The sequence below is a fragment of the Oncorhynchus mykiss genome, chromosome 25, assembly GCF_057628025.1.
Source record: "Oncorhynchus mykiss isolate SJ-2025 chromosome 25, ASM5762802v1, whole genome shotgun sequence".
NCBI classification, from domain to species: Eukaryota; Metazoa; Chordata; class Actinopteri; order Salmoniformes; family Salmonidae; genus Oncorhynchus; species Oncorhynchus mykiss.
The window spans coordinates 36,198,335-36,221,244 of NC_143046.1; the positions used below are offsets into that span (position 1 = coordinate 36,198,335).

The 22,910-nt window shown below is 42.3% G+C and overlaps 1 protein-coding gene across 4 annotated transcripts; it reads right to left on the reverse strand.

Moving 5' to 3' along the window:
- Positions 1-9: 9 nt before the first annotated feature.
- On the reverse strand, positions 10-22,317 carry canx (calnexin). 4 transcript variants are annotated; one of them, XM_021584081.3, is made up of 14 exons: positions 22,178-22,317; positions 13,829-14,056; positions 12,899-12,972; positions 12,504-12,562; positions 12,038-12,261; positions 11,639-11,831; positions 11,236-11,425; positions 10,912-11,025; positions 10,127-10,283; positions 9,553-9,768; positions 3,552-3,671; positions 3,287-3,407; positions 3,012-3,109; positions 10-2,808 (listed from the first exon to the last, which is right to left on the reverse strand). In XM_021584081.3, the coding sequence occupies exons 2-14, from the start codon at positions 14,051-14,053 to the stop codon at positions 2,749-2,751; spliced, it is 1,851 nt and encodes a 616-aa protein (XP_021439756.3). In that variant the 5' UTR covers positions 14,054-14,056; positions 22,178-22,317; the 3' UTR covers positions 10-2,748. The 4 variants fall into 4 exon arrangements, with proteins under 4 accessions (XP_021439756.3, XP_090075885.1, XP_036825452.2 ...); XM_090219759.1 differs by having other exon boundaries at positions 3,012-3,106; positions 22,178-22,293; XM_036969557.2 differs by having other exon boundaries at positions 2,986-3,106; positions 22,178-22,293.
- Positions 22,318-22,910: the final 593 nt, after the last annotated feature.

Sequence of the window (22,910 nt, forward strand, 5' to 3'; positions counted from 1 at the left end):
GGCCCCCAGTCCGTTTCTATTAGGCCTTTTTATTCATCAAAACAAATGGCATCCCTATTCATAGATGACTGCATTTGCAATACACATGGGTAAGAGGAACAGTCCCTATTCACACAATGGCTATTCGTGATCAGTATTTCTTTAAAGCCTCCACTAATCAACATTTATTTCCCATGGGAGATTAAATGTGAACCAAAATGTATAAATTCTTCAATCTCTAGTGTACAGGATTAAGTTAGGTTAAACCTAGTCGTTTCAGTGACCCATCAGACTGAGTTTACACACAGGAAAGCTGTCAAAGGTACACAGTACAGTGCACTGTTCAGTCTAGGAGTCGTATCTAGGCAGAACCAAAAGGGGAAAAGCACAATTAAAACCTTTTTGCCTAAAAATAAAATATTTTTTGAAGTCAGAAAGAGTGAAGACGAAACACATCTTAACATTTTCAAAAAGGAAAATTTTCTGACCATTTAATTTTCTTCAAACAAAAGTACAAAATAAGAGAAAGAAATGGCTAGTTAGGTCACAGTGCAGTGGGAACTAACTACCTCACATACCCTATGACACAGGTCATCTTCCACAATAAGAAAAAATAAAATGAGAAATTCTAGAGAAAGACCTCCATTTCCTCTTGAGGCGGAAGCTGTACATGCCATCTCAATTTCAGGGGGATGACAATCTCCCCCCCCCCCCCACACACAAAACCACGAGACCAATACAGGAAAAACATTGCCCAGCTCCAATCTCTTAGTCAAATATCTTTTTATTTCTGTTTTGTAAGTAACATCATAGCAAGTTCTACATCTTCGCCCCCCCCCCACCCTCCAACATGTAATGTAGTAGATATAGATGAATCAACCTACTACACTCATCACCCAATCACATGCAGCTTAGTTTGTCGGGAGAACCAATCCCCATTCACCTTGGTCGCTCAGAGACACCATGGCACACAGAGGAATTGTGGCATTCCAAACACGACTGACTGACACCACCAAGGAATCTGATAGCACAAAACTTTAAATGGGATCCATGCAAACAGACAGCAACAGCTAAATTACCTGGTATGTGTGTGTATGTTTACGTGTGCATCTGTTACCTTGAACAGTGACAACTATTTTTACATGGGGCAAACATCTAATGGTTTTTGGCTTTCCCTGCTTTTTAGGAAGTTCTAAAAACAGAGTGGGCAGGTTCACCAAAACGTAAGTAAGAAATAAGGAACTTAAAGACTGTAGTCCACAGATAGGTACCGGCTATTGAGCAGTCTCAATGTTTTCTCTTTAGCACCTTTTTCATGTTGCATGGGGTAAGTTTAAGATATCAATGAATCATGCAATGAGAAAGAAGTGAGGCGGGAAGCTTGTTTGACACCCTGAGAGTACTCTTTACGACTCTTGTAAAAGAGTCAGACTCATGAGACTCAAAAAAAGTTACATTCTGAAAGATGTGTTAAATTCTGCTGCTGCTGCTTTTGACTCAGGAAATGCAATCATAGGATGTGCATATTCATCTACCAGTAGCTAGGCGGGACACTGATTCATCCCACCAATGAGGGAGGAGGCTGCACGAGCTGGCCACCAGTCTGACAACCTTGACATCTCCCCTAGAAGCCTGCCGGCAACCAAACGTCATCTTTCCAAGAACCAGCTTTTCTTTTCTCCTGCACACGTTACTGTACATGTACACTACACCCTTACATTATCTATCAGGACCAGAGAAAAAACTAAAACATTAATGGAATCAAAAATAAAATAAAAAGTCATGTACAGAGTATTAAAAAAGGTCACAGTATATTCACAGAAAAAAACAATTTCAGAAAACCTTGCTCTCTAGGACTGTCTAAGGCAACCTATTCTAACCTACTGAAACCCACTTACTTGGCTCTCCCTCCCTCTGCTTCAAACTTTGCCTGCCCCCCGGTTCTGCGGGGAACTGAGCATGTGCAATGGATCCCCCCAACCACTCCCAGCTTCACCGTAGTAAGAACAACTTCAGAGGGGTCTTCCAACAACCAAAACACTTTTAAAAAAACATGGTGAAAGCCACATGGAATGAAAAGTGAGACCCATGCATCATGGGAAAATTAGTCTCTTGAAACCCCCCCAAAACACAACTGCAGTGTTATAACAAGACAATAAGACATCCAAATGCCATGGTTTTTTTCTTTGTCGACCCTCAACAGAAACGTTCATGCTACGTCCATCTACCCCTATGACACATACAAAACGCATGGGATTGTTAAACTGGACCAAGCAAGAAGACATCGAGAGGCAGAATGGCTAAAACCTACAAGCTGTAGTATTGCCCAGAAAAGTCGGTTGATAAATACTGTCTAGATCTGCGGGATGGATGGGGGGCTGACTAGCGGGAGCAGAGGGTGGTGGAGGTTTGAGTGATAAGACAGAAGGGGTTCCTAGGTTAGTGTTACAGAATGGTATTGGAAAATAATTTCTCTTTCTTCACTGTTAAATAAAAACCTTTTCTACACTAACAACGCATCAGTCTTCATCCCCACCATACTGGAATCATCGTCGTCCATATTGTGAGGCAGTCATGATTGTTTTCTGTTGATCCTGACAAGAGAGATGGTTGCCTAGTTGGGTTCACTTCATCGCCCCGGGAGGGGGAGGAAAGGGAGGGCCCAGGGGGGAAAGATGGGGGAGACTGGAAGAGTGGGTGGGGTTAGGGAGTGACCCTGGGTCAGGGCTGTTGGTTTTAAATCAGAGATCCAGGGTTGTGAAAGCCACATCAGTCCTTTCTCAATTTCCTGTTTCTGGGGGACCTTCTGAGGAGGTCATCTTCTTGTTTCTGGAGAGAGCGGAAAGGAGAGGGGGCTTTTAGTTACACACAAGCCATAATTGTCTCTATTCTGAACAATAAAGTACATCATCAACACAGCCCTTTTTTTTTACATCAGCAGTTGTCAAAGTGCTGTTACAGTGCAAGCTTTGATTTCATAGCGACAACAAACCACATCGTGCTCACCAAGTCATGCCTTACTGTCCCCGTACCTCTTCAGTGACCTCTTCTTCCTCCTCCTCCTCCTCTTCCTCCTCATTTACTTCCTCTGCAGGACTGTCTTCTGCATCACTATTCTTCTCTTCTGCTGCTATGGAAACCAACAAACACAAAGTTAGCATTTACTGAGACGGGCTAACTTGTTACTCTTGCATTGAGTGATGCAAGACAGCACGCACTGTAAAATAAATGTCAATGACACACACACTGTCAACAGATTTGTGATCCTACATCAAGAGAGGGGGGTGGGAATGGTGACAGTTCTTACCTGGCTGGCTCTTCTCCTCCTTGACTTGGTCTGCTTCAGCCTTCTCCACCACTTCTTCCTCCTTCACGTCTGGCTGGGGTTCGTCTGTCTTCTTGTAGTCGGCTGCAGCTGCAGCAGTCTTCTGTTTGGAGAGCGAAAAGATACACATTAACACAGATCAAAAACATCATCTATGATGACATCCATAGGCAAATGTGTGTGTGTGGGGGGGGGCACTATTGAGATGCAACCTTTGATGGTCTGTGGTCACAGTGTGTTCCCTCACCTTTCCAGTGCAGCAGAAGACGATGATCAGGACTAGGGGCACGGCCACGGTAAGCACGTAGACCACCCACAACCAGGGACGCTCGTCTGCTGCGGTCATCATCTGGTTCACCAGACCGGGCTAGAGGAGAGGGGAGAACACGGTCACGCAACTGTCAAGATCTGGGAACAATCGACCACCATCAACTGCATCACAAAAGCAGGTTGCGGATTTCACTATTGGGTGCCATTGAAAATCTTTATTTGTAACAAGTTTGTAACATCGCTGTTATACCAAAGTTTTATGGGTCCCTGAGAAATGGTCAGAACACATATGCCAAAAAAAGAAAAACATCACTCCTGTATCTTTCACATGGACCCCAAATGGTGTATTGTGTTATGAAAAACCAGTGCCTGAGGGTTTCTTCCCACATCTCTCGCACTTCCTGAAAGTCCTTATAAGGGCTGGGGGAATTCCCGTTTCACAGTGCATCTCAGAAGTCCCCACAAACTACTCTGTACCAGTAACACAACACACTTGTGCACCAACACACTTCATTAAACAAAGAAACTAGCACAAAACACACCCCTTAGTTAAACAATTGAGTTAAATAGTTAGGTACTAACTAAAGTCTTGCCTACTCAGACTGTTCGTAGCAGTGACAATGCACAGGAGTTTGTGTGTCCCAATTCCATGCATACTGCAATGGCAGATCTGAGACGAGCATTTCCATATTAACAGTGCTACCGGTGTAAAACCAAATTATCTGTAGAGCAAACAATCAGGCTGTGAAACCAATGGAATTCTCAGCGCGCTCCATGGTTCACTGAGTGGTATGTACAGTGCCTTCAGAAAATATTCATCCCCCCTTCACTTATTTGACGTGTTACAGCCTGAATTCAACATGGATTAAATGTTGTTGTTTTTACCCATCTACACACAATGCCCCATAATGACAATGTGAAAACATGTTCAGACATTTTTGCTAATTGATTGATAATGAAATATCAAATTGACATAAGTAGTCACACCCCTGAGTCAATACCTTGTAGAAGCAGCTTTGACATCGACTACAGCTGAGTGCTTCTGGGTAAGTGTCTAAGAGCTTTCCACACCTGGATTGTGCAACATTTGCCCATTAGTATTTTCAAAATCCTTCAATCTCTGTCAAATTGGATGTTGATCATTGCTAGACAGACATTTTCAGGTCTTGCCATAGATTTTCAAGCAGATTTAAGTCAAAACTGTAACTCTGCCACACAGGAACATTTGCTGTCTTCTTGGTAAGCAACTCCAGTGTAGATTTGGCCTTGTGTTTAAGGTTATTGTCCTGCTGAAAGGTGAATTAGTCTCCCAGTGTCTGGTGGAAAGCAGACCAGGTTTTCCTCCAGGATTTTGCCTGTGCTTAGCTCCATTCTATTTCTTTATTATCCTGGAAAAACTCCCCAGTCATTAACTGTTACAAGCATATCCATAACATGATGCAGCCACCACTAAGCTCGAAAATATGGAGAGTGGTAGTCAGTAATGTGTTTTATTCGGAGTTGCCCTAAACATAACACTGTATTCAGGACATAAAGTTAATTGCTTTGCCACATTGTTTGCAGTATTACTTTAGTGCCTTGTTCCAAACACAATGAATGTTTGAATATTTGTATTTTGTACAGGATTCCTTCTTGTCACTGCAAATTAGGTTAATATTGTGGAGTAACTACAATGTTGATCCATCCTCAATTTTCTCCTATCACAACTATTTAACTATGTAACTGTTTTGAAGTCACCATTGGCCTCATTGTGAAATCCCTGAGTCGTTTCCTTCCTCTCCGGCAACCGACTGAGGAAGGAAGCCTGTATCTTTGTAGTGACTGGGTGTATTGATACACCAACCAAAGTGTAATTAATAACTACACCATGCTCAAAGTGATATTCAATGTCTGCATTAAACATTTTTTAATTTTTTTTATGTTATTACCAATAGGTGCCCTTCTTTGTGAGGCATTGGAAAACATCCTTGGTCTTTGAGTTTCAATCTGTGTTTGAAATTCACTGCTTTACTAAAGGACCTTACATATTTTATTTATTTAACTAGGCAGTTAAGAACAAATTCTTATTTACAACGACGGCCTACATCAGCCAAACCCGGATGACGCTGGGCCAATTGTGCGCCGCCCTATGGGACTCCCAATCACAGCCGGTTGTGATACAGCCTGGATTTGAACCAGGGCGTCTGTAGTGACACCTCTAGCACTGAGATTCATGTAATTATGTTTGAGATACAGATATGAAGTAGTCATTCACAAAACATGTTCAAAACTATTATTGCACACAGAGTGAATCCATGCAACTTATTATGTGCGTTAGGCACATTTTCACTCCTGAACTTAGTTAGGCTTGCCATAAATGGGTTGAATACGTGACACAAGACATTTCAGCTTTTAATTTTGAATGAATTTGTAAACATTTAGAAAAAAACATATTTCCACTTTAACATATTGTGTGTAGGCCAGTGAAGAAAAAAAAAGTCAATTTAAATCCATTTTAATTTCAGGCTTAAAAAGTCAAGGGGTGTGAATACTTTCTGCAGGCACTATAGCAAGTACGTCCGTGTGTGTGTGATGCTCTGATGAAGAGAACGTGTGAGAGAGTAAGAGAACAGCAAGAAAGAGAGAAAGAGGGAGAGAAGAGAAAATGCAGTCAAGCGAGAGTAAGAGAGCGTGTCCACCAGGAAGAGAGTAAGCGAGAAAAAGAGAGCGAGAGGAAACTAGACAGCAACAGAGCAACAGCGAGAACAGAAAAATGAGAGAACAAGGGAGAGAGGGGGAGCAGAAAATGAGCAAGAGTGCTCAAAATTGAAAGAAAGCGAGAGTGAGGGAGTGGGCGGTCTAGCTGTGTAGAGAGAGAGGGCCGTTAAGCCCAACATGCCAAGCATCCCAGGAATTCACCTTTAGGAAAAAAAGGCAGCATTGGTCCGTGGCTGAAATAATTTTTATGAGGCGGCCAAATGAACGGCTAGTCGGTTAATCCCTGGGTACAAGCCACCATCATCATCCCCCTGGACTCACCACAACTCTACTGCTCCACACACACACACACACACTTATGACAGCTCAAAATGAGTGAGACCACCACTTAGAGGGTGACCTCAGTAGAAGACCTATGTGTATGTTTGTGTGTGAAGCAGGGCCACGGCTTCGCAATAGTGCCACAGTTTCAGCTGTAACTTCGGTTTTATGGAACAGTGTACTCTAGCGGTTTAAGTATGCACCCCACCACCAGCGAGTCATGCTAGACCAGCTCAAGAAGCTTTTCAACTAAAGCCAACTCATTATACAGAGGAGCAGCTGGAGCACAGTGACATTGACTGTTTCACTCTTACTGTTCAGCCTATCTCCCCCTGGAGTTCCACATGTTATGTCTGTTTCCACTTAGGGGCGGGGCAGGGAAGGGTTTTCCATATGTCACACAGAGCCAGGCTTGCCAGCAGCATTCCTCTGAAGGGTGTGGGGAGTGTGTCTGGTCTGGAGTCCCCATGAGAAGACACAGGCAGAGAAGTCACCACTAACACAGTGACATTTTCTCATCCCCTTCTAATTGTTACCTTACTAATGGTTACAGTAAGGATTGAGGGTAGGGCGATCCTTCTCAGCATAGGAGTGCTGATCTAGGATCCGTTTGGCCTTTTAGACTATAATGAATAAGATTAAATGGAACGGAGCGATCAGCAGGGCATTTTGTAATTATTTTACTATTAAAATAATGACCTTTATTCCGATACCCTGATAGTTAAAAAACAATAAATATAAATTGCTATTGACTCTCGACCAATCAGAATGACACAAACGCACATAAGCAACAGACACGCTGCTTTTCTCCGGTGGTTTGGCCAACAGTAACAGCAAAGGAGAAGTTCCAATTTTTAACATGACAGAACTGATCCCGTTACAATAAGTTTTTCTGTTGAGTGTTTTGCATTGATCTGTGTCAGATCATTCTATTTTCCCTACTTGCTATTCGAAGTAGGGAAAATAGCATACCAAATTCAGGGTAGCCTAAAGGCTCCCGAGTGGCGCAGCGGTCTAAGGCACTACATTTCTAAGGCACTACATTTCACAACAGACCCTTTTTCGATCCTGGGCTGTATCACAACCGGCCATGATTGGGAGTGCAGCGCACAATTTGACCAGCGTCGTCCGTGTTAAGGTTTGGCCGGGGTAGGCCGCCATTGTAAATAATAATTTGTTCTTAACTGACTTTCTTAGTTAAATAAAAGGCGCAGCAGTAGGCTAGCGCAGATGTAGTTCAACACACCGTTATAAAAGCTATATTCTAAAGATTGTTGTTTTATTGAATTTCAAATGTCATGTAGGACCCGATAAAATAAAAAAAATAAAAAAAGATTTGTATTTTTAAATAATGTTTTTTTCCCCAAATAGAAAAACAACTCAAATGGATGTTCTAAATCCACAACAATGCTTACACCACATCAGGAGACCACTTTTGAAGTCTGGGAAAATGTTTTGAAATGTTGATACCCTTTAAATGTGCACTTAGCAAGAGGCTTTTGCATAGCATTTTTGTTGTTGTTTTGTAATGCAGATGTGATGGTTAACACCAATACCCACTGAATTGATGCAAATAATCATATCATTATGTAAGGTAAGAATAGGCTACATTGTAGTTAACATTTAATTGAAAAGGTTGTGGGAAAGCCTTTCCATCTACCAGAAGGATTTTCATTAGCATCGCTAACGGCTACACAAAGTGTTAAACGTGCGCACCGCACATACACAGCTTGGTGAAATTCTCATTGCCCCTTCAGAAAGTCACAGGAAATATGAATCACTGATGCCTTCGTTTCATGTCTTATGATCAACTTGGGCGAATTTATAAAATGTTCAATACATTTTTGAATATTTGTGTACATCCCTGTTAGTGAGCATTTCACAAGATAATCCATCCACCTAAAAGGTGTGGCATATCAAGAAGCTGATTAAACAGCATGATCATTACACAGGTGCACCTTGTACTGGGGACAAAAGACCAGTCTAAAATGTGCAGTTTTGGCACACAACACAATGCCACAGATGTCTCAAGTGGAGGGAGCATGCAGTTGGAATACTGACTGCAGGAATGTCCACCAGAGCTGTTGCCAGAGAATTGAATGTACATGTTTCTACCATAAGCCGCCTCCAACGTCATTTTAGAGAATTTGGCAGTACTTCCAACCGGCCTCACAACCGCTGACTCCGTGTAACCACGCCAGCCCAGGAACTCCACATCCAGCTTCTTTAATGGCGGAATTGTCTGAGACCAGCCACCTGGACAGCTGACGAAACTGAGGAGTATTTCTGTCTGTAATAAAGCCCTTTTGTGGGGAAAAACTAAATTCTGATAGGCTGGGCCTGACTCCCCAGAGGGTGGGCCTATGCCCTCCGAGGCCTACCCAAGACTGCGCCCCTGCCCAGCCATGTGAAATCCCTAAATAAGGGCATAATGACTATTTTAATTGACTGATTTCCTTATATTAACTGCAACTCAATAAAATCGTTGAAATTGTTGGTTGTTGCATTTATATATTTTTGTCACCGCTAGTCAATCTGACTTGATTGCTTACCCCAGAGACTAGAGGCTTGCATCATGTAAAAACAGCAACGCTACAAATATCCACATTGCTCCCTGAAGAGGTTTTGGAGAAGTCTCTGGATACAATAATAGGTCCCTTAGTTCTAGGTGCTTAAAAACAAACTGTCCAAAGGGAATATCTTAGATGCAAGAGGAATTCTATGCAAATAAGAAGCTGAACGTTCTATGGTTAGGATAGAAGTGTGATATGGAGCGAAGAGAGATCTTATGGACCTGCTTGAAATGTCAGATGATTGCACTGCATATTCGTTCCTTATCAAATGTCTGTATATTTTATGTGAAGTATTTATGAGAATTTTATCAACTAGTCATGAGGAGTCTGTGTGCCCGTCTCTCTGTGGGCCCGTCTCTCTGTGTGCGTGTGCACTATTGCACCCACCTCAGCGGCTCCCTCAGCAGCCTTCTTCAGGCCCCAACCATCATTGGCCCAGCGATCGGCCGTGTGCCTCTCGTTGGTGATGAAGAAGTTATCAAAGAAGATGTCGCTGGACATGGACCACAGCTCCAGGCCCACGGCGTTGAAGGGGGTCATTCTGAAGGGATGGAGGTCCTCGAAGAAGGCTGGGTTGGCGATCTTCCTGGGCTTCCACACACCCTGGGAGGTACATTGAGGGTTGAGTGTACAGTACCGTGAGAGTTGCATTCATAAACTATTCTTTTGGGGAGCCATTTGTAAGAACATATATTTGGATTTCTCTTCAACGAGAACTCAGTAGTAAAAAAAAAAAAGGTATGAGATTTTTTTTGGAAAGACAAGAGCACAACGTCACCAATGCAAGATAAGAAAAAGAGCAAATAGTAGGCTCTCATCAATACAAATACCGAATTGGAAAGAGCAAGTGCAACGATTGTGTGTATGTTATTTAGGCTACAGACTGCACTGGGGTAAAACATTTTCCTAAAGTGACTGATGCTTTGGTATATGGTACACGCTGGGAGGTGTGAAGGGTTACCTGGTAGTTGGGATTGTCGATCATGGGGGCCTTCCACTTGCCCTTGTAGCTGGGGTTGTCAATCATGGGCCGTTGCCAGGCGCCACAGCCGGGGGCGGTTTCACAGAGGGCGTTAGGGACCTGAGGGGCCTCCCACTCACCATCCATATCCTCATCCCTGGAGAAAAACATCACAGATCACAATACAGACAAAGCCATACAGTGTACAACATGATGATATACGGTTACAAGTTACTGTAGGTGTGAGAAAGCAAAAGACCACAAAAAAGAAAAAAAAGATCCAAATGAGAGAAAGTGAAGGCATAAGTGAAAAAAAAACAGCATCTCCTTTTCCTCCCTTTCTATAAATCCCCTTTATCCACTGTGTCCCATTCCTCTTCTCTGGGGGCTCTAATTTAATTTCCACCACAGAAGTGAGACATCAAAGACAGTGAGAGCAGAGGGGGAGCTGTACAGAGCCCAAAAACCAGGCCTGGCTGCTCCTCTCACCAGGAAGCCCGCTCTCTCCACAGAAAAGAGGAGGAGCTTGCCGCAAACACTAGCAATTAGCTTCCAAGAACTGAGTGGGCTAAACCAGATGAGGGTACACCACGACGGGACAGAAAAGACAGAGGGGAGGTAATAGAGTGGTAGACGAAGGGCAGAGAGAAGGAGAGAGATGGAAGGGAGGGGGGCAAAGAATAGAGTGACAGACGAGGGTAGAGCGAGTGAAGAGATGGAGTACCATGGTGGACGCTATGTGGGGAAGGATGAGCGGAACGAGAGAGTAAAGGTATCGTAGTTACCAGTCCTCGGGCTTGACCGCGTCGGGGTCGCTGGTATACTCGGACTCATCATCCAGCCAGCCGTCTGGCTTCACTGCGTCCTCATCTGGGATCTGTTTCGGTGCATCCTCATCCCTATGGGACAGGGGAGAGTTAGAGGGTACACACACAAAAACATATAAGCACACCTGGCATTAGAAAAATAAAATAAAAATGCTGACACACACACACACGCTTTCCACAGCTACATTTGAAATGCATATGCACACGCTGTGTAACTTCAACACGTAAGAAAACCTGGCGAAATAGCCACTTTTTCACCTACACTTAAATATGCACACTTACCAGTCCTCGGGTTTGACTGCGTCAGGGTCCTGGATCTTGGGTCTCTCATCCCAGTCCTCTGGCTTGTGGTCGTCGGGGTCCTCGATCTCGGCAGCCGGGTTGATGGGGGGGGTCATGTCTGTCAGCAGGTTACCACTGTTCACCACAGCCTGGTCCACCAGCACCTCAAAGCTGTTGTCTGGGTTCACCACTAGGAGGCAGGAGAGAGAGAGGAGAGAGAGGTAGGTAGAGATGTTTAGAGGAATACACCTGGAAATGTCATTAGCATACCTGATTCATAGAACATGTGAAAATGTCTTGTTCACCATGTTGTCTCCCTAGGTGAGTCTTCTTGTCAGTGTAGACTAGTGGACCATCAAAGAGTATATAGGCCTCGTGAGTAGAACATGTTGAAATGTCTTACCCAGAGTGTAAAGGTGGGTCTTCTTGTCGGTGTAGTAGGTGCGCAGGTCTGAGTCGGGCTTCTTGGCGTGCTTCTCCTCGTACTCGCCAGTCTTGGGGTTCTTGTGGCGGAAGATGAAGTGCAGCTTGTAGTCCTCGCCGCACTTGTCTGGTCCGAACATGATGGTGTAGGGAGTCTTGTCAACAAACTCATCCTGAAGGGCAACATAACTACATTAACCTCAAGGAGGCAGTCTACGTGCAGATGTATTGGGTAAAAAATATGTCTGTACTGATGAAGACACAGCTCGGGTCTAAACACGATCTATTAAAAACAAACACCTTTGGGAGCATGTACAAAGGAAGTCTGCAGTAGTACTTGATGTTTCCATCTTAAATGCCACGGTGTGCATGTTCTTACCAGGTTAAGGTCGGGTGTCTGGGAGAGCAGTTTGACGTAGGCGCCGCCGCAGTCGATCCCTTGCTGGAAGTTGACCTCATACTGGACGATGAGGGGCTTGGTGTCGAAGATGAAGGGCCTGAGGAGCTGGGCTGAGATGGCGTGATGTTTGGCACGGGACTTGAGGACCAGGCCCTTGTCGCCGGGCAGCTTGCCGTCCTTCATGTCCTCCACCTCCCATTTACCTGCAAGACGGAGGTCGAACACGCAAGTAAAGGAGAGTACTCACTAGATAAATGTCTGAATGGAGCCGAACCTAGGGTCATATTCATTGGGCACTAAACGGAAGACAATTTACTGAAATGTATGGACTTCCTTATATTAATTCTAGTTGCAAAATGTTTTGCTAAGTTGTGCCCTAATGAATACTACCCGGAAGAATGCTTTATGTTCTAATGTGACAGAGAGGAATTGTCTTAGTGCCTACCGTCATACTTGGCAATATCCTCATCAATGTCCTCCTTCTTGGCCTTTGACAGGACCCAGCTGAAACAAACAGGAGAAGCGAGATGACTTGAGAGTCAAGTAAACATGGTAGCACCTGGACACCATAGGGGAAGCTGCCGGGGGAATAGCCTAGGCGCTGGGTTCGTGTTTATCCTTACAAAAAGTTTAAATAGCAGCTGATCCTATGGTGAGCACTTACCCAGCACATTGTGGCACATGAAAAGAAGAGACAAGACACAGTTTATACTACCTAGGCTATTTGGTTTTAGGGCAGCATGTTTGAATATCGTATCTTCTCTGATATAGACTTCATTAGTATAATAAATTATAAAACGGTGCCTGCTTTAATTTCGAAGTTGATTTTTTTTTGCTCACCTGTCAAGGGTCCCCATGTCAAAGGACTCGGCGAAAAAGTGTTCCCCCGTGGGCTCGGGCGCTTTGTAGGTCACCTAGAGAGGAGCAGAGAGGGGTCAGTGGATCACTGGGTCAGCTCTTCCACTGCCTGGTTCCACATAAGGTGTTTAGTGTGCCAACCAGGCCACTTGTAGTTGTGTGTGTTGTGTCCTATGCAAGAGCAATAGGAGTACATAGGTCAGCCAGAGAGCAAACCATCATGTCGCATTGCTAATCAACGCATCACCTCTGTTTTTTACGGATGTCAGGCTAGTGAGCTATTCACCACTTGCCTAGCTACCCAGACTCCTTGCTCTGGCCAAACGCTATGCCCACGGATGTTTGTTTCTTTTCGACAGTGAGTCTGGATCGGAGTACTTTCCCGAACATTTACAAATGCGAACACATTCGGGGAGGTCTGATTGATCCGGAAAACGATGGATTGGGCCAGAGCCAGAACACACGAGGGTAAAGCGGTGGTTTGAAAATTCCTCAAACCGTACAACACCCCCCCATGCCCCTCGTCACCACAGACGACTTCAATGATGGCAGTCTCAGACGAAGGTATGTTGCGAAGAAAGGAAGGAGAAAGGAAGGACACTAAGCAGTCCCAGCACAGGCTTAGCCTCTATCATTTGTGGCGTTGTGCGAATCACATTCATTCCTTGAAATGAGCTCAAACCTCCCACTCACTCTACAGTCCTTTCACAAAAGACATTTGACGACTGAGTATGGGTAGGTTGGCTTGAATCTGTGTATAACAGTGAGCAGCCACGTAGGCCTAACCTTTTCTCCTTGGCTGTCACATTCTGGGCATGCTAGAAGGGCAGAGAAGAGCCACGCTTCTATCAAAACTGAGATTTCAACCACTGAAACCATAACCTTACACACACTGGCCTAGGATAGACTTACTTTAGGGACTGGTGGTGGTCCCGGGGGCATGTCTGCCTCCACCTCCCCATCCAGAAGCTCCTCCCCATGGTCAAGCTCCTCCATCTCGTCTTCCACATCCATGTCGCCCCCCATCTCCATGATAGGCTCGTCCTCCTCCTCCTGGTGGGCGGTCACCGTGGTCAGTAGCAGTGTTGACCACAGGCCCACGGCCAGCAGCAGAACATACCTCACCTTCAGCTCCATAGTCTAGGGGAGAGAAGAGAGAGCAATTAATACACTAGGCCAATTTCTTGAAGAAAATGTGTTCGCTCGGCAGCTGTTCAAAAGTGTTTTAATAAGAAGTAGGGCGGATAACAGTAGTGGTCTCGCTGACGCAAGCACACTAATGGCTTAATTACTAATTAACAAGTGAGAATCTGTTATGGTCTGCATCTACATTCATTTAGATTCCTATTGAATCCCCTCCTTATCCATTTCAGTTGTTGCATATGGCATACAGATTCCTAGCCACCTTACCCCAAGGGCTAGGGAGGAGCAGCGGAGCCACAGTATTATTACTTAGTTACACCCATCCATTCCTTTCAGATCAAAAATGTCTAAGAGTAGAGGCTGATTTCAAACGGTGGTTAAGAGAAATAAAAATATAGGCTATGGGTAGGACATGAGGTGAAGAAAGGAATGTGATGGAAGAAGGCAAATGACAGCAGTGAGTAGAGAAGGTGGCCATTTAATAAAGCATAAACAAGGGGTTAAATGAGATGAGGGACACAGGAGAGGGAGAATAAGATATGAAAAAGAGAAAGCGGCTGCTTCTGGGGAGAGAGAGAGAGATGGGTGGGCGTCACTGGGCTACAAAGAGAGACACGATCTAACAGAAACAAAAATATGGGGGCGACTGACAATGCAACCTAGCATATAATTTGAGCTGGAGAAAGGGGATAATTTCCGAGCAGGTGGCCATTAGGTTAAATTACAGCTTCTTATCCTATTAGAACAAGCCTACTGGTAGAGGTGGTACATGCAGGAATCAAAACCACAACGCTGGTCTTAAAAGCACTATGATTAAAAGCTCCTGGAACAAGATTGAGCATTAGTTCTACAACTGGGCTCCCTCCTAATTTTCAAAAATGTTTTATCCTTTTCATGCCTATAGAACGCACACTCCCTCCAACTGTTGCCAGGCATATGGTCGCCATGCCGTTACCCAGTGCCTCACCGGCACCCATTGCCATAGCGACGAGCCTGAGGCATATGCAGCCTGAGCCCCTTCCCCTAATGAGATTCGGTCCAATGAGATTACACTAGCGCCCCATGTAACACACACACACACGGAGTTAACACACACACACACATATTTACCTTTCATATTATTCACAGGCAATTTACTCAACACCATACAAACAATTTAGGACAGGCTGTGTGCACACAGACGTTGGCTCCTTCGACACTATCCCAATTCTAATTAAGAAGGATGGGTAGGTGTTTAAGCAATATGGCAAATCTTCCTCCTAACTATCATTTTTTATTTTATTGAACTAGACAAGTCAGCTAAGAACAAATTCTTACTTACAATGACGGCCTACTTGTAAACCCTCCCCTAATGAGAAGCCAAGGTGGAACAATTACAATATTTCTTAAGCCTATAAAATCCACTTAAATATTCCGAAACACCTAGGGGGCAAGTATCGATTTGAGATTGGGTCTTTGTCTTCTCCAATCAGATAATGCCAATAAGATCGAAGTCTGTTATAATTCCATCATATTCTCAACCCCTCAGCATGTTCTGATACCATTAGCCAAATAAGTGGGGCTGGGTACAGCGTGAGGGGTTTAAAATAAATTCATAATTTAGAGGACCTCAAAGTCTATTAACAAACTAACCAAAGTTACCAACTGTCTTTTTGTCATGAGAATACCAGTGTCTACATGCTAGCATGCAGTTGCACACGTATTACTGTACATTCCATGCACATAGCAGACTGTTCCATTAATGAATTCAACCCCACGCGAGATTAACGTCCGTAGTCACACCGTCTAACGCTTCCCATAGCATAGCAGTCATGCTAAATTACCAGAGTGGCTATTATCAGGCGAAGATTACCATAATACTCTACTTTCCACTTAGCATTTGGATTAACAATGTAGCATATCTATAGCAGGATTTCCATTCGCCAGCAAGAGAAAGCTTTCGGCCAATAAAAAAAAGAAAAGACAGTAAACCGATAAATAGGGATAAGAAAAAAAATCCCATTGCAAAACAATACTTTTTTTGCCTATTTATTGATGGAAATACCAGTCAATGTAAATACATTTGACCGGATATGCTTATCAGTTTATAGGTTCATTTGCATCATTTTGTGGAATTAGAGGCTTGTGTGTTCCAGAGGTTATAGCCGCTGACCCCAGCACACATATGCCAGAGTTGGCATGGGTTCAAATCCGTCCCACTGCCCTTTGACTCACCTTTCCCATATCTTCCCCGTCTTGCCAACACTTTCCTATATCTTTGATAAAAGCAAAAAAAAAAAAAAATGAGTGGGACTGCCCCACTCCTTTAAAAAAAACCTACAATTTAGTGGAACTGTGTATTTTCATTAATTTACGTTTGTCACACACGCATAGCATACAGAGCCTATTCGAGGGGAAATCGTTTATAGACAGATGCTGCTACAGTTTCTCAAAAATCAAATTTGATGCTGCTGGAATGAAACATAAGCCCCACCATTGCACAACAATTCTAAAACGCAATCACATGTTAAAAACAGTTCTGGTGGCCACTATTAAAAAGAGAAACTATAGAACTATAGATCGACTGTAGCTTCCATCAATGTAATTATCTGCACCACTTCCATTCCCCCATCTTTTTTTGCAAATAAAATACATACACACCTTAATTTCTCTATATTTTTAAGTATATATATTTTCCTTTATTACTTTCTAACCCTACCGCTCTTCCCCTAACTGGAGTAAACTAGTGAACAACAACACTTAGGCCTCTACTTCCAGTTTATACATACTATCTACATTTTATGGATACAGTCTATTTTACAATAATTATATTTTGTCCATTTTTACTCCTGTCCTTCATTTACCCTCAACCTCTCCCATCAATTTCTGATGTCCATCCTGTTTGATTTTTATTTGCCATATCTTTCAAAACTGTGCTCTTTCACAAAAGTTCTGAACCTATATTAGGTTTTACGGACACAGTATGTTTTACATTAGTTATCTTGTTATTATTAGTCCAAACCTTCAGCCACCTTCAACCCCTCCCATATATCTCTTAACATCATCCATTTTGGATTTCTATTTGCCATATATTTTTCAACTGTGCTGTGATGCTTCACAAAAGTCCTGAACCTTTCTATTCTCATTGTTTCTACAGATTGTAAATTGAAAATATATTTTTTTGCTAAAAGTATTATATTATTGATCGATTGACTATGACTTTTCAAATCACCCAGTAGTGCTATCTGCAGAGTTAGCTCCAGGTAAATATTGCAATTCTTCTAACATTATATTAGTTGCAAGAATTTTGGATAATAATTTTAAAATAAAAATTGTGAAAAATTCAAAGTTTTGAATCCGGTGTCGTTTTGCATATCAGTTCATAAACCACGTCCCATGGAATCAGTAGATCAAAAATCTCCTCCCAACTATTTTGCAATCTATATGGCACGGCTGTGAATTGTTTGGTGATTAAATGAAACTGGTATACTTTCATATTTATCACAATTTTCTTTAACCAATTATGGTCTTTAATGCAGGGCAGACAGACAAGTTACTTACTTTTCCCCCTTCCACTTTTGCAGTAATGTACGTGTGACGTAACTCCACCAGTCCTATTTTGAAATCACTTATGAAGATACCTTTATTAAACGTTTGTTAAAAAATATATTTTTTTTAATCAAAGGAGTTTAAATATTTGAGTTTAACAACAATATTTGTTGTATTATTTGTTATGTCTTTTCTGGTGGATTAAATTGGAATTGCAGCCAACTTTCTATGGCTTGTTTTAAAAAATAGCTATATTTGGGAGATGATTTCCTTTTCAAATAACTGAAAGTGAGATATTGTAATCTGAATAAAGGGAAAAAGGCCATTCTCGAACATAGTAAGAATGTATCACCCTAATTTTCTAGAGAAAGAGTTTGAATTTAAGTATAACTGAAGCATTTAGTGAGAGGTCTAAGGCTTTAATATTGAATAATTTCTGCCCTCCGAATTCATATTCATTATATAAAGAAGCCCTTTTAAATGTTGTTAGGCTATACATATAACTGTTCGCTAGGTGTAGGCAAGACCATAAGCAAATAGGTAAACTGGGATACGACTAAAGAGTTAATCAGGGGAATATTTTTTATTTTGTTATTTTTTTACCCCCCTCGGGATATGTATACCAAGTATATCCACATCAGACCATTTTATAGGCAAACTACACAGTAAATATAAAAGTAGTATTTTTTGTGATCCAATACGTAATACACTTATCATTTGGTTTTTAATCCAGAGAGGTTTGAAAAATGATCTAGATCCTCTATGAGGCTGTGGAGGGATCCAAGTTGTGGATTTAAAAGAAAGCATTAATCATCAGCGTACAATGACACCTTTGTTTTTGAGCCCTGGATTTCTAATCCCTTAATATTATTGTTGAATCTGATTTTAACAGCCAACATTTTGATGGCCATAATAAATAGATATGCAGATAGTGGACAACCTTGTTTTACTCCTATTGACAGTTTAAAATTAGAGAAGTAGCCATTATTTACACGTAGGGTTACATGATTTTAACCCATTTGATAAGAGATACTCCAAAATTGAAAATGTTGCAGACATTTATATATAAACTCCAGTCGTACTTGATCAAAAGCCTTTTCAAAGTCAGCTATGAATAGCAGGCCTGGCTTCCCAGATTTACATTAGTGTTCTATTTTTTTCCAGTACCTGCCTAATGTATCGACCACATAAGAAAATAAAAAATAAAACTGTCTGATTAGAATGAATAATGTCCGACAATACCTTTGTAATTCTATGCGCTATACATTTTGCATCACAACGCTGAAGTGTAAGGGGCCACTATTTTTATTTCTCAACTGGTAATTGAAGCATGCTTCCCATTCGCCAGTCAAGTGCAACAGTAGGCAGGCTTCCGCATGTCACACACACCTTTGCAATGAGCTGGAGGCAGAACGCATTTTGGTTAAAAAAAACATTTAGTTTGAAACCTGAATGTTATACTTCATATTATAAGGTGGCAGAACGCCTAGTGGTTAGAGCGTTGGACTAGTAATCGAAAGGTTGCAAGATCGAATCCCCAAGCTGACAAGGTAAAAATCTGTCATTCTGCCCCTGAACAAGGCAGTTAACTCACTGTTCCTAGGCCGTCATTGAAAATAAGAATTTGTTCTTGCATAGGAATTCAGTAAGGACACACGCCGTTGCATCCTTGAGTTGCATGTTCTGTTAAGACATAACCATAATCGAAATGTGATTTCTGCCATTCTGTGAATTGTGGTGTACGCTCTAATCAGGTTACGCAACCAATGCATATGGGTCCGGTACATTTCTCAAATGTCTCCAATTAATGTCTCCAACTGCCAGTCCAAGTGTCCGGCACCACATTTTCTAACGGAAACCTTGATCCATAAGCCTACATTGAGCTTGTTCTACAGATCACAGGGTCTTCCTAAGGGACTGTGGTCACTGGAGTAGCCTATAAGGTAGGGGTGGAGATATACCCCCCCCAACTCCTATCTGTCAGGAATGGTAACCAGGGCACTACCACCAAGGGATATGTCAACTCTGGAGCCAGGTCCCCTAGGGAGTGTCCTGAGGAGGAGCTGCAAACACAACCTCCACAAAAAGGCTATGCATTAATATATATAGGTAGGCTATATCTAGGCTAATATATCTTGAGCACATTGACAATACACATACATGAGACAAACTTCAGTGACCACATGGGTTTGCCATGCCAGTGCCGGAGGATAAATACATCTAAAACTACACAACTATTCATAGAACAGCTCCAAGCCCGGTGACAGTGCTAGTATGTTCTTCAATAAAGGATTCTGCCATGCATCTGTTTGTACACTGTGACTAGGGTGTTTTCCCTGCAACAAGTCTGGCTGCCAACAAAGAGGGGATAACCAGAGGGGAGCTCACCACCAAAAAGCACCATGCATGTAACTTGACAATCAACTTACTGAGTGTGAGCGTGAGGGGTGAGATACAGGTCTTATTGGGATGGGTGAGGCAAAGGAGTTGACTAGCTAGGCCCAGATTCCACTCTCTGTTTTGGGGGACATAGGAGCTGGAAGGGTGGCTACCGCCTGGGGGGCTAGGGACAAGCCGAGGTGCCTTGTGGGCCAGGGGCGGTGTGTGGGAGGGACGGATGGAAGGATAAACGTGAGAGGAGTGGCAAATTTCACTTTCTCACCACAGGCTGAAGAAGTCATGGGGCCAAACAAAACAAACCACCACACTGGAGGGGGGACCTGGGAGGCCTTGGTGTGCTGCCAAGTGGACACCACTCCCCCATTCACATCATGCCTCAGTGGTCACATGTATTCAAGTCAGGGACAGAGCAGATACAAGGAGGGGGAGGGGACAGTATAATCAATCAGTGCTCAATCAACACATCAAAGACTATTATCAGTCAGCCAGCCTTTTGAATTAATTCCATTCAGTTCACTCTATATTTGGAGAAAAACAGTGCCATCTACTACTGCTGTGGTCATATGGTTAATTGTTTCTAGCTAGGCTACGCCACATGGACAGACATCTTGCGCAAGATGTTGCACAGCACTTTCACAGTGTATCCCCTCATGGATAAGCAACATGCAGCCTCTGATAATGGATAGACTACTCTGTGATACGAAGCCCAGTCTAAGTCATACTGTAGGGATTTAAGTGTGTGTGTGCTGTGGGTTTAAGCAGATAGGATAAGGACCCAATGACCCTCATGTGCCTTGACTGTCTCAAAGAGAGAATGGAAAATACATAAGACTAAATAAAAGCAAATATATTTTCAAAGCATGCAAGTCTATTCAACATTAAATAAAAGCAAATATTTTCAAAGCATGCAAGTCTATTGTACCATTCAACATTAGTTTCTAGACTAGGTCAACAAGAGAGTGGGTTAAAGGTGCAATCATCTTGTCAATGTACACAAAATGTAACAGCTTATCGTGTGACCATAAATATTACCCATCAGAAATTAGAAGTTATTATTTAACCATGGGTAAACAATAAAACGTCCAACTTCCCTTTCAAATAAATATTTTCCATTCAAGCTATTGACACATTTTTTAGCTAGCTATCTGAGAAATGTAAATCATTCAATAAGATGACACAGGCCAAGTCCTTTATTCAGATGTGCAAACTTTTAAAGCTACATTTCCAAGAGGGTGTTGAATGCATCAGAGGAAGTGGGTTTGAAAAACTGGTCAGACTTCTACGCATTTCATCCCTACCAGCAATACCCGTTTCCATGTGGCCATTCCTACAAGCAGGTTCATGTACGTCTTAAGGGAAATGATTTCAGATACAATAACTAACTACCTGTAGCTAGCTCCTCACTTGATAAACCCCAATTTGAAGTGCGTAGGTCTTGTCACCCACTAATATCTAACACAGCCAAAGAGATAACAAGGACCAAACTAAAAAGGACATACCGGTAGGTAATTAACGTTAGAGCACAATGCTTCATTAATCCATTCATTAATTTACTTGTGCTCGAGATTTAAATAGCCGTGGCAAATTAATCACTATACATTAGTTTCTCACCATGACACATCGACTACTGCATCATGACTACATTTCTTTCTGATAATATACCTACGTGATTTTTGTTACACAATGGTTCTGACATGTGCACGCACACCAAAGCAATACTTGTCAATTTCCTTACTTTAGCGCGGAGGGTTTTCACTTAACCACTTAATTGCTGACATTAGATGGATACCACAATGTATCCTTGCCTACAGTAACTAACGTTATAACGCTGACTTAAACACTTTCAAAATGTATTAGCTAACTAACGTGGCAAAAGGGACACACGAGCAACTGTGTGCTACTGACAGAACATGTCAACGTTCATTTGTTGGATAACAGTAGCTATCTTTATTTTACTAACGTTAGCTAAATTAGCCTACTAAATAGCTGGCCTCTGTCAGCTACTAACGTTAGCCAGTCCACGCTAAGACCACGCATCGTTTCTCGAGCTTTTTCATTATGATAAATACAGTTAAAATATACTGGACAGCATTGCATGCAACTGAACAAGCTGGGTAAATGTAGACTGAAAGAATAATTAAGCGAAGTAGCTATATTTGAAAGAAGTGACATTTGTTCGTCATTACGTACCTCCTGCTTCGATGTGACACCTTGAACTACAGTAGGATCACGTGTGACTTTGGGGCATGCACTTTGGATTAGTAGCCACACCTTCTCCAATAGTTTATTGGTTGCTGAAGTGAAAATGTTGACGTTTTCCGGGAATTTTAAGAATTGGATTGCTTGTGCTACATGTCAATCATAGTAAATGGTCTCCGCCCCCAATCCGAACCCCGTGGACGGCGATGATTTGTCCAGCTGTAAGAGGAAATGTATGCTGATTGGTTATAGTACGACATGGTTTACTCTAAATAACACAGCCACAAAGTAAGATTCCACAGCCACAAAGTCTGAATCGGCAACAAAAAAATGTGAGGTTAGGGTTAAGCATAAAGTGAGCAATAATTATGATTTTATGGCCGTGTTAACTAGTGTTAACAAGTGACGACCATAAAACAGGGAAAAACAAATTATAAAGCAGGGACAGCATTTACTGATGATTGATGACATTTTGTAGTATATCATCAATTAATGATTTATGCACTTTGTGAAGTTGGCTAGAGCTGAAGCAAAGAGAAAGAAGAGGTGTGAGTGAAACAGTAAAGTGTAAATAATTGATGAACTAAAGCACTGATTTGATTATTCTGAATGTTAGGCCTATTGAATTAGATTTTTTTTCAAACTTTATTTAACCAGGCAAGTCAGTTAAAAACAAATTCTTATTTTCAATGACAGCCTAGGAACAGTGCCTTGTTCAGGGGCA